Genomic DNA, 18,309 nt, shown 5'->3' with positions numbered 1-18,309 from the left:
TGAGACTAGGAGGGTGATTTTGAATAAGAGGTGAGATGATCAGTTGATACCATGGGTGTCAACTACCTGCTTTGTGCTGGTCTAAGACTACAGGGAGCCATGGGAACTCTTAGTCTGCACAACAGCAAGTGTCTCGGATGGTCTGCTTTGATTAACCAAAAGAGAAAGTGACTTAAAATGGGTTGATGAAAATGCAGCATCCCATGTGGGGGCTTTTAATAGCATTTTAATTTCTTAATGAGTGAAGCCCGTTTTACTGGATAAGTATATCCAAATTGGATGATAATGCCATTTAGTTAATCCACATTAGTTTAGGGAAATGGAACCACATCTTTTTAGTTTCTCAAACATCCCTGCATTGATGTGTCCCTTGCTTTAGCTCTCTACTCATCTTGTACATGTTCACTTTGCCCTTACTGCAGAGTCTTTCCAGCTGAGAACTTTTGATGGGCTTGTCCTATACACTGCATGTTAATTATCTTTCCTTCAGTTTTGCCTTTTCTAACAACGAAGCATAAATCCAAAATTGTTTTTTAAAGGACGGATGCCTCACTAAGAATTAATCTGAGACTGGACCCACAAATGGTTCTAACGTGTCTGTGGCTAGCCAGGGTTGCTGCTTGAATATTTTAGCTGTGATTTTTTTCACTGGACATACCTGACTGAAGATACTGACTCTATCAGCCAACATTGAAGCCCTAAACCCATAGCAAAAATAAAGGTTTCAGTCCTCTTCAAGCTACTAAGCAAGCCTGCTAATTAGGAGCATTAGTGGGGTGGCTCCCTCTTATGCAGTCTGGCCATGCAGAAGGACAGAAACTCCTTCTGTACCCTTTGGCTGATGTGTACCATGTTTCATTTATAGTATGGGACACCTAAGCAATGTTTATTTTTCATGCATTCCTTTTTTCTCTATTAGGTTATGGAAGATCTTTTCAAGACTGTGACAAGCACTGTGCTCTCCAAATGTCCTCGTGATGTTGAGCTTTTTCATAAATACATAGCTCCTGCACAGAAGGTAATGCATGTGACAGGAAAGAACTGCAATTCTGTCATATGTTTTGGGGGTTCCTGGCTATAAGAAGACTTAATTTTTTTTCTTTTTTTTTTTTTACTGTGTGTCCTGTGTTAAGAAATCTAAAAAGCTAACTATCGGCTTGAGCTTAAGTGATTGTTCAAGTCAACAGAGAGAGGACACACAACTTTCTGTAGCTGGTAGCAGGTGTGGTAGAACTGTAGTTGATCACTTCATCTAGTAGCCTCTGAATCATCAGCTTCAATAATTGGGCACCCTTTTAGCACTCAATGCCCAGGAGTGGATTTTGACGAGTATCTAGATCAAATTTGTCTTTGAACCTTAAAGGGTAGCTTTACATGTTTCTGTTTTTCTTGTTTTGACCAAGGGCAGGTTGGAACAAATACTGAAGCACAAATTTATGATGTAAGTACTATTTCAAAATGATCTTGCAGAGGGCTTTTGGGGAAAGAGTTTCCTATGTTCTTTCTCTTTCAAAACTCAATGTCTTCTGGGTTAGCTTAATGTCTCTAAAAGAGCATGAGCTGCAGTTTTATTTTACTGTTTGTCAGGTATGCCCTTTCAGATCTGCATGAGACTGACACCTGAATCTGCTAGTCTTTGGCTTTTGCTCCCCTGGACAAGATCCTTAAATGTATTCTCCTTCCAGCATGTACCAGCATAGTGTTTGCTCATGATCCTGCTTGGTTTTGGCTTTGATGCTCTGCTTTCATTCACAGTTTCACTCCAGTGGCTCTCTTTTTATGAAAGTGTTTTATGATATTTAACAATCCCAATTGGTTTTCTATTCCCAATTGGTTGTATACCTCCTAATCCCAGTTTTCTTTGTGCTAAAAAGCTGAAAGGTTTGGGTTTCCCTCACTGGCCCCCGAGAGTGCCACTCCCTCCCCACTCCTGCTTGTCTCTTCAAATGGTGGAACTCTCCTTAATCCCACAGAACATTGTAGGGCTGCTCATCCCAGCACTGGTTATTTTGTTAAGCAGCTACAGCCACACCTGGGCAAAGGGATATGAAGGATCTCTGTGCCTTTGCCTGCAGGAGCACCATGGGAGTCCTGAGTGAAGTTACCATCTCCCCATTTCAGTTCTCTCTTTGGACCTAACTGATAGTCCTGAAAGGACAAAATTGTGCTGGGCTTCTCCCATGCTCCAAGGAAAAGGAGAGAGACCATCTCTTTCTTCCTCTCTGTCCCTCTCTCCATCAGCTGCTGGCAGATCTGGGGTATTCCTGGCTTACACACATTGTTTACATGTGTTGAACCTGTGCTAATGATGTACCTTATTTGGTCTGTGGCCTTGCATAACCCAAACATGTGGAGCAATATATTCCTTTTTGAGGTATTTCCTCCAGAAGCCTTCCCTGTTTTAGTGAAACCTTGTAATGGGTTGTAAAGAGCTTGTGCTCCTTAGGGAATTTGGTTTTTAATTGGATTACCAGTGATACAAAGATGAAATTATTGTGATCATGTTATTCTTCTCTCTGTCCACGACATTTGGCTTGGTATGTGGAAAACTTGGCTACCATGTTATCTTCCACTGAGTCTTGATTTCCAGTTGCCAAACCTGGAGTATTGTTCACTGCACTTTTTCTGTTTGCTTTGCCATGATGCTGTTCTTTTGTGCTGGTGGAAATTGGTGGAGAATCTGCTCTCAAATCTGCCAGAGAAGCAGAGAAACATTACTGCATGTAAATCTCATAGTTTTTTGCAAAGTAAAGTGGAAACATTTGAGCTACAAGCCCTTTGCACTCTGGGCTGTTATTTTTGCCTAACACACCCTGGACTAGAGCTATGTTGTTGTAACTATGCTGATGAGGACATACTGTTTTCTTTTAAAAAATCCACCCGTTTCGATGAAGCAATTCCCTGCAGAGCTCACTTTTGACTAAAATGCAATATTGCAATAATGTAGAAGTGTTGAGAGCTTAGCACTTCCTGCACTGCATGTAGCTGAAGCACAGGAAAACATAGGATTCTTGCCATATTAAATGCTTTTTGGTTTCTGTCCAGAGAAGCATTGCTGGGAAGTCTGACATTACACACAAGTTGGCATGGTGGTGGGGAAATGCCTCCTTAACTTTCCAGCATGGCACTTAGCCAGAAAACTTTGTTGTTCCTTTCATAGTTATCTTAAATACTTTTTTCTTCCTCTTGCAGAATTTCCTACAGTGAAGCAGTGGAAATTTTGAAGCAAGCTCCTCAAACTTTCACTTTCAAGCCAGAGGTAGATCATTGCCAGCCAGTTTCTCCCTGTGCAGGGCCTGAACTTTGTAGAATCTCCTTTCTCTCTGTCTCTCTTGCTTTCTCTCTCTCTGATGCCACAAGAGTTGTTACTTTGCACAGATTATCTGCCTCTTGGGGTGTTTTGTTTGCTGAGTTGTAAATCCAGTGTAACTTTTGCCATTTGAGGTTGAAATGGGAGCAATACAGGGAGTGAGATTTGTAGCCAGAGAACATGTAACACTTGGAGGGAAGGAAGTGATGAGATTGCAGTTGAAGGACCAAGGCTTTAGTAAAGGCACTTCTCTTTCCTGAATGCGAGTACTGCTGAGAGTGTTGCAGATTCAGTAGCAATCATCTAAAGAGTTGCTGTAATAGTTCTCAAAAAAAGGAGAGATAAGATGATAGCACTGAAAGTTTGTCAAGGATTAATAAAGCAATACTATATGAAAATGCCATGTAATCTAGATGTAGGTTAAGGGAATCCCTTTTCTTTCCAAAGCATAGATGTTGACTGGGAAAAAGAGTAATGTGCTAGTCTTTCTAAGGCTATGGGATTATGGTTTTCTAAAAATCCTATTTTTAGAAAATCATATTGCCCAATTTCAAACACACACCCACTCCAGTATGGGGCAGCATTTATGATGGTGCTCATCTTATGTCTATATTGTTTAATCATTTTCTCATTATGATACTTCAAGGAAAATAACCCTCTAGCTGAAGCCACCCTCTTAGCCAGTTGGGTAACTGTCTCATCTCTGTGCACAAGTGGGTGTGGAACCTCCAATCTTTTCTCTGTACTACCTGGATCTGAGACAGCAAACTTGGGATATTTTAGTATGAAGAGAGTCTGGGAGAGGTCTGTTCCTTTCTTCTCCTTCCATTCCCCTGTTATTCTTTGCATGTCCTATAAACGGACTGGGGATCTCAAGTCAAAAGCCACAGGATTTATAATATCCCTGGAAAAAAGGAAAAGTTAAGTGCATTACAGATGTCCATGGTTTCTGATAACAAAGAACTGGTTAATAGGGTGCTAGATTTTCTTAAATGAGAATTAATGTAGCATGTAACAGGACACAGCATGAAAGAGAATAATTAGCCTAGGAAAGCTGTTTTCTATACACCAGAGGTAATACTGAAGACTGAAATAAGGCTGGTTTGCTGGTTCAAGTAAGCTGGATATGGAGAGGTGCCTGTTTTCCTTTAGAAATGCAGTGTTTGGTTTCAGGTTTTTGGGGTTGGGATTTTTTTTGCTTGTTTTAGGTTTTCCGATTTGATACCAGATGCTTGGACTTAATGCAAGGATGATCTGGCCCTGTTCTGTTAACTTAAATCATATTATTTTGCATGCTTTGCTCTGCCTGAAAACTTGTGAAACTGTGTACTTCCCAGCAACCGGTATGAGAAGTTGCTTTGCTTGGTTTTATGTTATTCAAAGCAGTGCATCTCTCTGAGCAGGGATTTTGCTGGGTCTCTTGCTATAGGCAAGAGGCACCCAAGCAGATTCCCAGGCCCCTTTTGCTGTTCTTACAGTGGGGCTGTGACCTCCAAACAGAACATGAGAAGTACCTGGTGAAGCACTGTGGGGAGGTTCCTGTGTTTGTGGTTAACTACCCATACGACCTCAAACCTTTCTACATGCGGGACAATGAAGATGGACCTGAACACACAGTGAGTCCATGGGTCACACCTCCACCACTTTCTTGTCTAGGAGCATGTCTTGGCCTTCTGATAGATATCATCTGCTGGGCCTGCCCTCAAGAAGTTCAAGACAAGATGTGACCATCGAGTGATCCTGTCCATTTTTTTCCTGTTGTAGAAGAAAATACCCAAAGAGGAAACAACAGGAGGAGGAAGATTCAGGGGGTGGGACAGTGTTAACTTTTTGCTTAATTGCCTTAAGACAAATTTGCCATAGTTTATTTCTTTACCTGGTAAACTTATGTACTATTAAGTGAAAGGCCTAGAATTGGACGACTCCAAGTAGTCTGTGATTCTCTTGTCATCCAAATGTAGTATCCATGCAATGCTCAAATAGCAGATGGGCAGAAGAAATAAGCTCTTCATCAAGCCTCATGCCTTGAAATTTAGCAGAAGCATTGCTTCTGCTAAAAAGAGCAACAACACGACCATGCACCACTGTGTCTTCAGTGGCTTTAATTCTAGCAACATTTCAGCTGTGGGATAAGAAAAATAACTCTAGAAGACAAACCAGAGAAGACAGCACAAACATAACAGCCTAAGTGGTAATACTTGGATCTGGCATATTGCTACCATATCCATTGGAACTGGTTATAGGAATGGGGATAGACAGGGCAGAACACAAGCAACAGCATCAGAGCAGGGATCAGGGCTTCAGAAAGCTTGCCCATATGTCTTTGCTGTCTTCTGAGCTGCTCTTGGTTCTTTATAACCCCACACAGGTTGTCACTAGAGTAACTTGGTGAGATTCAGTTCAAACCACTTGCAGTAGATGTCCTCAGCCTGAGACATCATTGCTGTCATTTAGGTTTTCTGTAAACTTCTGATGTTTATTCTTGCAAAATTTCATCCCAGCCTTCTCCTGTCAACAAAAGACTTTTCAAGTATGTGCAAATTCTTACCTAGTGTCCTGCACTCTGGAAAAATTACCGTAGGGTTTTACAAAAAAACATCAGTGTTAACTTCTTCTGCTAATCACTGTGTGGCTATGTGGCATTATTTCAATTAGTTTTTTCTTTGAAGGTTGCAGCTGTTGATCTCCTTGTACCAGGAGTAGGGGAGCTGTGTGGAGGCAGCTTGAGAGAGGAACGACTGCCCTTCCTTGAATCACGCTTACAGAGGTATGGAAAATCCACAGATGCCAGGAGACTAGCCTGAGCAGGAGAGTGTTTCAGCAGCTGTTTGTGGTTGGCAAGACAGAGGAAGAGCAGAAGGGCAGCTAATAGTATTTAAAATTAGCCTATTTTTGTCTTTTTGATGTCTATTTATCTGAGTAGGTGACTGCAAACTGGTGAAGAAGTTCTTGTGTTTCTGTTGTAGGTGTGCAAAGGGCCTCTGTTTTAGCTCATCAGAGAAGAAAAATTTTCTTTGTGCTAAGAGGCCAGAGTAGTAAAGTGCCTCAGCTTTGCTGCAACTACCTGGATCAGGGTCTGCTATGGGATACTTCATCCTTCTCTTGAATTTATGAGGCTGAAAGTGGATTGTGAGGGTGGAACTTGTCACATATACAGAACTTAGATATCTATTTGTCATCATATTGTGTAACTGAGGAATTGTATTTTTGGTCAGAAGCTTTGCCAGTTGTGATGCAGTTGGCCTCAGTGACTGGCCTGATTTCAGAGAATATGGCTCTTTGCTAGTAGTTTCATGGGAAGCTTCACTGGAATTGCTCAAGACATTTGCTGTGTTATGGGGGCTCCTCTTTCCCGGCTACCTTAGTCTGCAGCTTGTTACTTTTGGTAATTTTAGGCTAACTTCAATGTCAGAATATCAAAGCTGCTTTTTAGTTAATAATCGACTTTATACATTGGGTAATTCTACATAGAGAGTTGTTGTCTGGATCGTATCTGATTGATCAAAAATTTTGTATAATCAGAGAATGGTTTGGGTTGGAAGGTACCTTAAAGACCATCTTGTTCCAGCCCTGCTGCCATGGGCAGGGGCACCTTCCATGAGATCAGGTTGTGCAAAGTCCCCTCCAGCACTTGAACCCTTCTGTTTGGGCCAGTCATACTCTGGTGCAAAGTAACATTGGAAGAAGATTAATCCCAGAGTAGCACCATTTGCACATTGGGAATTATTTTGTTGCTTAAATCAGCCACATGCTCACACACATAGATCTAGTCTACTTCAGCATAATGAATCCGAAAGGCACCAGGCAATTAAAATCACCAGAACATTAATTCTTAGTTGTTAGTGTAGGATGATGATATTCCCTGTGCTTCCTGCTACTCTCCCTGCAAGCTCTCTGAAGCACCATGCTTCAGCTCATGTAAAGTACAATGTTGCCTGCTGCACTTTTTCAGTCAAAAATTTTTGCCAGTATCTGAGTTCACAGTCCTGAGAAGGAGGAGAAGGGTCCATGTGGAATTTGAAGCCAGACTTTCTTGTTTGTCAGGAAAATCATAGAAAGCATTTCAAGGTAGGAATGGGGTGTTTCTTTTGTAAATCACACCTCCTTTCACAGGTTTTTCTCAATTTTGAGTCCTCAGGATCTGTTTTGTTATGCCCAAATACTTTAGACCTTTAAATCCTATTTCCTGCAGAACCAGCATAACCTTAGAGAGAAAAAACAGAATTCTTGTCTCTTTATGCATGCTTCATACAATAGTTCACCAGGCTTTCCATTTTTTTTGTAGCATGCTCTTCTAGGCAAGTGCTGCATGTGAAAAATAACTCTGTTCCTTTACTTACAAGGGATTTTATTTTTATTTCACAGATTAGGACTCACAGATGCCTATCAATGGTAAGATGCCACCTTGCTCTGCAAGCTCTTTTTCTTCTTTTGAGACTTATTTAAGCAACTGGGGTGTTGTTTGTTTTCTTTTTTTCTTTTTTTTTTTTTTTAATTTGGCTTGGTTCTAAGAGAACAGTTTTTGGCCCTGTTGCCCTGCCATCACTGCCAGCCTAAATGAAATATCCAGTTCATTTAATCAAAGGTTAATCTAATTCTACTTAGTTTATGCCTCAAATTTTTCCGCTCACAGCACAGGTTATTCCTCTCAGGATTGCATGTGGTGGATTAATTTAAAACCTATAATGATTTTTGATATTAAATCAGTAGCCTGTGTTGGAAGTTAGGTCAATTCTGACCACTATGCACAAGATAAACAGGTTACAGAACCACAGCAATTTGTGACCTTTAAGAGGTCTATGAATAACTCCCTTTGCAATTGACAGGGCAATTGGGTTGAAAAATCTTCCCTAATAAAGCAGTTAAAGCAATTAAAACTGTCCTCCTAAGGAGACAGATCAACCTTTGAATTAACAGTTTAACCCATTAAAACGACAGAAGGTTCTTAGTGTTTCTTGGTATGTACTTCATTACAGACACTGTGAGAGTGGTAGTGCAGAGAATTAGAAGAGTATTTTCAAATACTCTGCAGTATTTGGATTGATCATTAGGAAGGCTGCCTTGAAAAAAAGCAAAGTGTAGGTTCTTCATTCTCATCTTCTCATAGTATGAAATCACCCAGTGTATGGCAAATCTTCACATTATCCATGTCTGAACAGGGTGAATTTAGTTTCATTCTTTGTTGTTTTATTTGTGGCCCAGAATACACCATACCCTTTTATCAGAAGCAGGGATTATCCTGAACAGGGTGATAAAGTGTGTGGTTAGATGCTGAGATACAGCCCAAGGAAATCTGGTGTTCCATGGCAGAGCTTCCCAGCACTATTATGAAAGTGCAGCCCTGCCTTATGCTTCCTGCAAGAACAGAGGAGGACATTGCCTGTCACCCATGTGCATTTCCATGTGATATATAACAATCACATTCTGGAAACTCTTCCTGCTGTAATCTTGTTTTGGAGACTCTTTCCTCCTTTATTCCGTCCACTCCAATACAGATGATGTGACTTCCTGGAAAAGATGAATACTGTTGTTACCCCCTGCCATAGCAGGGTCTGGTGTCCTAGGAAGGTGCAGAATAGTAGTGATTCTTGATGCTTCTGGACTACAGTCCAAAATCTGCCAGGATACAGGTAGGTGCCTTGCCAGCATCCATCTTTTCAGTGGAGGTGGCAGAGGAGACTGAAATTAATCTCCTCCAATTTAGTGATTGAATTGAGTCTCCAAAGCTGGCTTACAAACTCCTGGAAGAATGGTTGAGTCATTCCTTTTTAAATATAATATTTGCTGACTTTTGAATGTGATCTCCTTTCAAGTTCCTTAACCATTGCTATATCTCTGATTCTCCCTGTTTTCTTCCCCCCACTAAGCAAGAGGATATTGTGGGTCTGACTGTTTCTAGGACAGTTTCAGGATTGCCTTGTTTTTGGTTGAATCATAAGGCAGAGGCAACTGATCTGAAATACTGCTCTGCTACTTGCCATTCCTATCTTTTAGAAAGTTTTTCATAAGATAGATAAAATGACATGGTCAAGCTCTATAAGTCTTCTTTGGTACACTCTATCTTTCCTGTTAGGCAAGCTTCTTTTCATATAGAATATGAGTTGGAGTAGTATTTGGCTAGATTTTGTAGTTGCTTTATCTTTTTTTCACACTTTTTCCTTTGAATTGTAGATGGAAAATAACTCAGAGCTGTAGATGATGATCCTGACTATCCTGAGAGGTCTGTGGAAATGAGGTGGGAAAGTCGAGTGATGAGAGTAGTCTGGGAGTTCATTGATTTCTCTGAGACTAGGGAGCATTAAGTATATTGCCTTTTAAACAGGGGACTTGATCCTGTTTGCAGCCTCCAAGTGCCATCTTAAAAAGTAACAAAGCAGGTACTTTGTAATGAACAATGTGTTCCCAGAACCATCAGTGTGAGCAGCGTTTCAGACAGTCTTCCTACGTGTAAGGCACTGCTTCCTTACTGTGAATATCTTCATGTGCTTCAGTGGAGACAGTTGTCTCATACTGCACCCTTTCCAGTCCAGGTACCCTTTTATCTTCTGGTGTAACACTGGTGGAAGTACACAATAGGAGAGCAGGTGTTGTCTGCTGTCTTCCGGTGGATGTTACTATGTTGTTTTGGCCCTGCTCCTGCTCTGGATGAAGATGATTGAACTGTGTTGGGCTCTTTAACTTCTGATAATCTTTGAAACTTGAATGTCAGAGTGTTCTCTTGGGTCCTTGTGTGGCAGGGTGAAAACAAGGAGTTTGGCTTAGGGTAAAGTAGCACTGTGAGCCACTTGGAGCCCATGTCCTGTGACTACACTCACCTCACCTTTTTGGAGCCCAGTGAAAACAGGTGGCTCATCACTGTCCTTGGCACACACCTGGTCCTATTACTCCTCTTTTGGGAAGAAACTGGAATGCCGTGCAGGGCCAGACAGAGGCCAGCAGAAAGTCAGGGGGTTTTCCTTACACACACACACAGTAGAATATTCAGTTTCATGGACTACAGTATCTTTGTTCTTTCAGCCTTTTTTCAAACTGGCCACAGAACCTTCAGCATAGTAAGAGGATTTCATAGTTAAGAGATTGTATTTATAAGATTGTATTTGTTTTGAAAAGAGACTGAAAAGGACACCATTCTGTTTATGAACAGTCACTAGGAGATCATTGCTCTTCATAGTGCCTTGCTGTGCAACACAGGGAGCTCACAATGATGATAAAAGAATATAAATCTTACAAGGATGAACAGAAATGATCTAACATGGCACAAAACAAGCTCCTGGCATCCATTGCTGGGGGATGTTGTTACAGCACACACTTTAGTAAGATTAAAACTCTGAAGATCTACCAGTGCTCAGGTCCAGAGCAGGAACACCTGGGCTAGCTGGGGTTGCAGAAACTTACTTCTCCTGCAGAATAATGCTGTACAGTCCACCAGTTGCCAATAGAGTGCTCAGCTCCCCTCTTAAATATTAACTACTAGCAAAAACAGTTAGACTAGTTCACTACTCTTTTTGAGGTGAGAAACATCCAATGTCTGTAGACTATTGAATGTAGGAAAACCTCAGGGAGCATTTTCCAGCCTAAAGGGATCTTTCTCTTCATCTGCAGGTAGCTACTTTTTCTTTCATCTCTGAAGAATGGAAAATTTTTCAATTCTTCTGCTTCTTCTATGCACAGTCATCAGAAACTATTCACAGTCTTGATCCTCAGCACATTTAATTCAATGGACTTTTTCCATTAACTTTGATGGGTTTTGTTTCGCTCCTTTTGCCAAAATGGCTTCTCAAAGTGCTTTGAGATCTACAGATCAAGGTCCTGGATAAGCAAGTGTAGAATTTATTATTATTGTTCATCTGGAAGTAGCTGAGTTATTTCATCTTCTTACAATGACTTTATAAACTCTGTTGCCAGCAAAAAGGGAGAGAAGATGCTGGGCTTAGTCTCAACTGCCTTTTTAAAGGCTAATGCACTTACAGACATCATCAGAAAAGTTTGTGCTGTTACTTGTATTCCTGGTTACAGCTAAAGTAGTTGCCAGCTGGTTTGGCAGTTCTGCTCAGAACTCCTGAGCTGGGCCAGACTGATGTGCCATGGCCACCACCCGTATCCCTCATGTTTATGAGGTCTTTCCTGTTTTGTGAGTCACACCCTCAGCATCAGGTCTGCTCATCACCTTCCTTGCAAACCCTTGTAAAGCTGTACAGCAGAGCTCCCCAGGAGCAGTTCAGGGTATCTGCAGAGACTCAAGTTCTTAATGCAGTCTGTGTAAAGTTAATAGAGATGCAGGCCACCATCCAGTTGTACAGCCTACGTGTTCTTACCCTGAGCATAATCCTCATCCCAAGATGTGGGGTGCATACACCAAGCCTTAGTGAGCCAAGCTAACACCCAGCAGCACTGAGAGAAAAGCATGTGGGTCCCAGTCATCAGAAGCTATGTCCCACTCTTGGGGCTGCTGTTCAGCTTGCAATCTGCACTCTGTGTGTCAGTGCTATGAGGAAGAAATAAGCTGTGTTTCTCCTTTTGCTGTTTGGGCAGTGGCAGGGAGGGGAAAAACACTGGGGAAGAAAAAACCTGAATATTGGATTGAGTGTAATAAATGGTTTCCCAAATTTTAACTACTGCTAATGAGCTGTAAGGAAAAATAATGTTTCATGGTATGAAAGGCATACTGTCAAACTGAGTGACAGGGCAATCTTGCAGCTATGGAATTTGTAGGAGAGTACTCTTATTTTGCAAGTAAGGGTGAAAGAAAGATTTGATGTTCAAGCAACTACACTCAAATATACATAATATATCAAAATACATTAAATATGTGTATATTTTGCATATTTATATATATAAGTACATATACACACAAATACCGTATTTCCTTGCAGTTCATTAACAGTATGTAAAATTTGGGAAGTCATTTATTGCAATCAATCCAATCTTAATTTCTTTCACAGTGTTCTGCCCCCCTCTACTCCACTGCATAAGTAGTAAAACATATGCATTTATATTTAAGTGCACTTGATATTTTTTTTAAACTGTGATGATGAAATATTCATAACGAAGATTAGAAGCAAGTAATACATCTGGAGTCACTCAATCCCCTACTAGTGCATTTATATAGAGAAGAATAACTTCTTGCCTTCAGCAACCTCAGAAGTGGCCCCACAAATCAATAGAAGCACTGAGAGGTTTTTCACTTCTATTTAAATCGTTGGTGACAATTTATAGCTGCAAATACAGTATCACATCAGCCACAGTCCAGCTGGGAAATGAGTAACTATACAAGAACCATCATAATCTTGTTGACACCATATACTCAGAGTATCTACTTCCCAGCATTTTCTGAGTTTTCTGTGCACAACAGGTGCTGTTCTGCAAAATAAAATGTCTTGTTCCAGATCTCATTTTTAGAGAAGATATGTTCAAGAATTTTTTTCTGGTTTACTATGGAAATAAAAGAATCAGTCTGTAAGAGTGATTGAGGAAAAAGTAGCTAAAAGCCATCATAATTACCTTAAAAGAAAAAAAATGAAGGAATGCTGAATAGACAGACAACAAGACCTATTTAAGCTTCTAAAGAAATTATTGAATATGAAATTACTTAAGCTATTGAAAAATGAACAGAATTTGAAAGAATTTGCAGGACAGATTTCCACACCCCAACATGGGAAGGGCTAGACAAGCCCAAACAGAGAGCTTCACCTCCAATAGTGGAAGTGCTTTGTGATTCTATAGGAACCTGGGTTTGTGCCTCTGCTAGGAATATTTTAGGTACTAAAACTACAAAGGTGTTTTCAACATGAGCAGAGCTATGGTGCTCAAGCTGTTCTTTGTACCCAAATACCTCCTTGCTCCTAAAAAACATGCTGTAGTGTGTTGGCAAAGTATAGGTATGCTGTTTTGAATGGGTTTAAACTTGGGATTTCTGCTAATACAATTCTGCTTCTTCATACCCCTGACCAACACAGAAATCATAGTGGTTAGGGTCAAAGGGAAGTAATTAAAATGAAAAGCAAAGCCCTAGACAAAAAACTCACTTTAATGACTTCAGCATAACTGTGCTGCAAATGTAACTGTCTGTTTAAATTACAGGTATCTAGACCTCCGAAAATTTGGATCAGTTCCTCATGGAGGCTTCGGAATGGGCTTTGAACGCTACCTGCAATACATCTTGGGAGTTGACAATATCAAAGATGTTATTCCTTTCCCCAGGTTTTCTCACTCCTGTCTCCTATAGCTCAGCATTTGACTCATGTGGAGAAAACCACTGGTGTAACTATGTGTATATAACATACCATGATATGACCAAGTGTGTTTCAGTGGGAAATCAAGGTAATTTTTATATCAATGAAACTCTTGGTCAATTTAATACTGGGTTATTGAAAATAATATATGTTCTGGTGAGATTATGGAAGGACACTGGCAGTTAATTTGATAGTAGCTCATGTCTTCATTGCACTTCTGGAGTATTAATAAATCCCACTTAACTAAAGGCTTATGATTCTCATGAGACTAGTACAAGCCATGGAAGTACTGAACAAGCACTGAAGGTAGCAGGGGGTTTTATATGAAATATTAATAAGGAAGTGTGACCTAAAATATTGTTATGGCTGTGATACACTTGCTACTGCTACAGTCAGGAAATGGCTACTGTACAGCATGATTCTTCCCACTCCAAGTTGAAATCAAATATTGTTTACTTCGGAAAAATCAGCCAAACCTTGCAAGGAGCAATGTCATGCTGGAATTGCTGGAGTGAGTTTGTTGAATGATGTTTGATTTTGTGAATCATCAATAAAGATGTACACTGGGTTGTTTTATAATTCTGTATGGTTTCTTCTTCTGTTATAAAACTGTAGCGCTCAGCATGAGAGAGTTTCCTTCAGTGTCTGGTAGAGGTTTCATTTTCTGTATAACCAAATTAATTGCACAACTTCTGCAGAAGGTATCTGTTTTCTGTCTCCAAGAAAGCACATATTCAGAGCAGACAGAAATGTTCAGTTAGATGAGAGTTCATTCATCCATCCATCCATCTCTCCAGAGCCAACTTGCCATTCATGGTGGGGGTTTGTTGTTGCTTCGCTTTTCTGTTATTGTTACTGAGAAAATATCTTACATGCTCAATGGACCAAGCAGTTTGGTCTGTATTGTGTAACAACCAACAGATGCTCCCAAGCACTTCTGTGTATTAAGTAATTGCTTATCACTATAGGATCTGAACTCCTTGGCAGTCTCTAATGAGTTTATGCTCTCAGCTTCTCTGCCAGGTGAAGAAATACTCATTTCTGTTTCGAAGACAGTGTTATGGGAAGAGCAAGTGACTTGCCTGAGGCAGCTGGAAACCAGTGATTTATTTGGGACTTGAACTGAGGGTTTCTAGCACCCTTCTTCCCTTCCAAATTATCACAATCCAGCAAAATATCATTTGCATAGGGTTTACTACTCTGGAGCCCACTATGGCTGGAATATAAACCATGTATATAAAGAGAAAAAGCTTACTGCTGATGAGCCCCATGTATATGGGCACACACTACAAGAAGTGGCTGCAGGACAGCCCTAAAATCTTCTTTTCCAAGTAGATGGAAGAGATTGAAAAATTGTAATCAACTAGCACTGCACTGGTAATACTGCAGTCACAGTTCTCTCTGGTGAGGCTGTGTGGTACTGCACCTGCAGCATCTAAAAATACCTGTTTATGTCATGTGCCTCCTGCCATGTCTCGGTGTGCTCCATGGCTGGGGTTTTTACCTGTTACAATCATGCAAGCAACATCACCATGAAGTCATTACTTTGGGGGGTTTCTTGAGTGCACTGAGACATCTCCTGCATATCAAGATTTTTTTGTGTCTCCTTTATCCACTTGATTAGGCAGGTGTTAATTGTGCGTTTGCTGGTTTGCATTTCCCAGTACAGCCCTGAGTTGGCAAGTCTGGTTCCACAAAACAGCTTGAACACTTGCCTTCCCTTTGAAACCACTGAGAAGTTCCCACATCAGACAATCAAGAATCTTCCTGCATTTGGACCATCTCTCCTTTAGTATGTTGTCTTAAGTGTTATTGCTGGCCTTTATGTTTTGGAATTACTTCTCTGAAGAAATATGTGGAAAGAGCACAGCTGCCAAACAGCCTCATCCATAGCAAGTTCCCTTAAATGACTTGCAGTGAGCAGGTGTCCTTACTGAGATCCTTAGTCACTTGATTCTGTCACAGTTGCTGTAAATGAGAGTGCCTGAACTGGAAGCCCATCTTCTGAGAACACAGTGGAGTGATGCTGTCAATCTCCAGCAGCAGCTCTGGGCTGCCTGTGTTGTTTTTGGCATCAATGGGAGGTTGTTGATCCTGCTTTGACATGCCAGATCTGATGGGCAAGGCGGGGCTAAAACAAGATGTAAAAAAGAAGACAATGGAAGGTGCCAAAAAGTTCCAGGTTAATGTGACATGAGTCACAAGTTACAGGGAAGGACACAACTGCTTCAAACAGGTTTGCAGGGTGGCTGTCAGGGTGACAGGGCGAGAACAAAGAACTGGTCTAATCCACTTTTTGTTCTTTGCTTTTTTCAGAGGTTGTTGCAGGACTGAAGGTAAAGGTTGAAACTTTGATTTACAGACATGTAGATGTAAGAAAGAAAGAAGTAACAAAGATGCACTGTGAGTGGTTTTTTGTGTGTTTCTAACTAGGTGTCCATGAGGAGCCATCCAGTCTTCTGTATGTCCTGCTTCATTTCAAGGTGCTCGATGAGCTAAAGGGACATTGCCCTTGGGTCTGAAAACTGAAAAAAAACTACCCCTGGTAATTTGGCAGATGAAGCAGGAGCTGAGCAGGTTTATCTCAAGAGAGGTAACCAGACGGCTCAGAAGGGGAAGAAAAGGTTGTCTGGTCTTGGTAATAGCCTTCAACATGTGCTGGTTTTGCTCGTGGTGTGAAAGAGAAGAGGCTGAGGCCCTGTGCATTATGATACTGCTCAGGGTTAATACTGAGATTGGCATTCTTGTGAGAAACTTAATTTATGGGTGCCCAGCAAGGGTGGGAGCCACTATTGCCCTCCAGGCTGGCATTGTTCACCTCATGCTATTTATGCATAACATGGACTGGTATTGCCAAGGAATGCAACACGTTTTTTCTGGGATTTCCATGTGGAATGTCATGTATTTCCTTTGAATCTCCCTTCCTAGAATGAAACAGGAGTTAATCTGGAGAACAAGGAGGTCATTTCTCTTGGACATGTAAGCAGGGAAATGCACCAAGGTTTTTTTAATTTAAGCAGTGTTCCTTGCTACATCTTCTCTTAGAGCCTGCACCATGACAGTGACTGAAGCCAGATAAAAACTGTGACACTTCTTCATATAAAAAGCTGATACTCTTTGCACACAGGAATCACCTCTTAGGCTGACCGTGCAGTGCACGGTGTGTTTTTAGTGCTGGGGTGTTTTTAGTGCTGTAAGCAGTCAGCTCTCAGGCCCAGGTGACCAGCACTGTCTCTGCTAGCATCATTTTGTAAGTATTTATTGAAGTTTCAGTTCCTCAGCAGCCCGTGCTTGCTTCTATTCAAGTTTGTTCTCACTTTGAGCATCAGAGGAAAGAATGAGTGTCATTGATTACTGCGTTGGGTAGCTTTGCAACATTAGAACAGAGTGATGGGAGATAAAAGAGCTACACTATAAACTTTGCATAACTAAATTCCAGCCTCTAAGAAGAGTGTTTAGAGGAAAACGTCTATTTTTTTCACTTCAAGAATATCAGATAATCCCTTCACTTATTTTTTTAATGTGTAAGATCAAAGTATCCCAAAGTACTCGTATTTTTAATTGAAAAAATAATACCTGCAGAACTAACACCCTGTTCCAGTCTTCTCATTTTTAAATCCACAGGAGAGCAAATGCACACTTGGAAGCTAGGAGCAGAGATTGCTGTTCTCTCTTTTATGATTTATGTTGTGATATTGTGGTAGTGCTCAGATCCTGAACTGCTGTACCTTCTGTATAAGCAGAGACAAAACAGTACGTGGGCCAAATGTTTAAATGTCAGCAGACCAGCACAGGGATTTTAGCTGAATTATCTGCATTCAGGGCCACAGACCTGAGGGAAACATGCAGCAGGTGCCCAGCTCAGCAGTTCTCTCTCTGGTTGATTTGGTAGTAGATGTAATTTATAAGGCATCACTTGTTTGAGGGAATGCCAAGACTTTGATGGGAAATGTACAGTTTTGCTTGCTGGACTAATATTGATTGTTTTGGGAATAGCTTATAGATGTGTTTTTCCTCAGGGGGTGAAGGGGACTAATTTGCCAAGAAACGCTTTTGTCATTGTTTCCATTAAATGTGTGTACAGAGATAAACATGGCTTTGCTGTTGCTGAAACCAGTAACAGCCATTATGACTGTTGTTTTAGCCTTTACCTTTCACTTAGGGACAAATGAGAGATGGGTCCAAAGGAGGAATAAGACTTTGTATAAAGATTGACAGAGTTCTAATTTCCTCAGACCTAACCAAAGCTGCTAAAGCCACAAAAACAGTGGTCTAGGGGGTGAATTTATTGTTTTGTCTTACTGTTTGTTGCAGAGCCATGACCTTCAGAAGGGTTGTAAAGTTTTATTTTATAATCCTGCTGATAAAGAGACGTATGTAATTTACTATATGAGTTCTTACAGACTTGGCTAACAACAAGTTTGACCCAGAGTTCAAAGAAATTGTGGCTCCCGTTGTTTTATGGCTGCTGTGCTTTAGTGTCTGCTGCACAAGGTGTACAGAAAAGATGCTGTGAAGGGAGATCTTTCACATAAAGGGTGAGAGAGGGACAAGACTGTATGGCCATTTAAAAGTCATACACCAGCTACATCAGAAATTGTAGGCTCTATTGTGAGTGAAATACGGATGAAATTACTTTAGAATCCATGTTGCTGTTATTGCTGACACTATTTTACTGCAGAAAATTGAGGCACAGAGCAATTAATCTGCTTGCCCAAGGTTAAGGAAGATGTGTGGCAGAAGCATGGAACTGACCCAAATCAACCA

At 40.8% G+C, this 18,309-nt stretch overlaps 1 protein-coding gene across 3 annotated transcripts in view; it reads left to right on the top strand.

Moving 5' to 3' along the window:
* The window catches only part of NARS2 (asparaginyl-tRNA synthetase 2, mitochondrial), a 48,560-nt gene extending 34,439 nt beyond the window's left edge, over nt 1–14,121 (top strand). For 2 of the 3 annotated variants that reach the window (XM_085592739.1, XM_021533847.3), the window contains exons 8-14: nt 920–1,018; nt 1,404–1,441; nt 3,193–3,259; nt 4,789–4,926; nt 5,980–6,077; nt 7,676–7,702; nt 13,391–14,121. In XM_085592739.1, coding sequence (XP_085448865.1) covers nt 920–1,018; nt 1,404–1,441; nt 3,193–3,259; nt 4,789–4,926; nt 5,980–6,077; nt 7,676–7,702; nt 13,391–13,535 — 612 coding nt within the window. In that variant the 3' untranslated portion in view covers nt 13,536–14,121. The remainder of the gene's footprint in view (nt 1–919; nt 1,019–1,403; nt 1,442–3,192; nt 3,260–4,788; nt 4,927–5,979; nt 6,078–7,675; nt 7,703–13,390) is intronic. The other variant, XM_085592744.1, reaches the window with a different exon arrangement.
* The last annotated feature ends 4,188 nt before the right edge of the window (nt 14,122–18,309 follow it).

This window comes from Lonchura striata, chromosome 1 (assembly GCF_050655825.1).
Source record: "Lonchura striata isolate lonStrDom1 chromosome 1, ASM5065582v1, whole genome shotgun sequence".
NCBI lineage: Eukaryota > Metazoa > Chordata > Aves > Passeriformes > Estrildidae > Lonchura > Lonchura striata.
The sequence above is the reverse complement of the archived record's forward strand: the minus strand, read 5'-3'. Positions and strand labels throughout refer to the sequence as shown.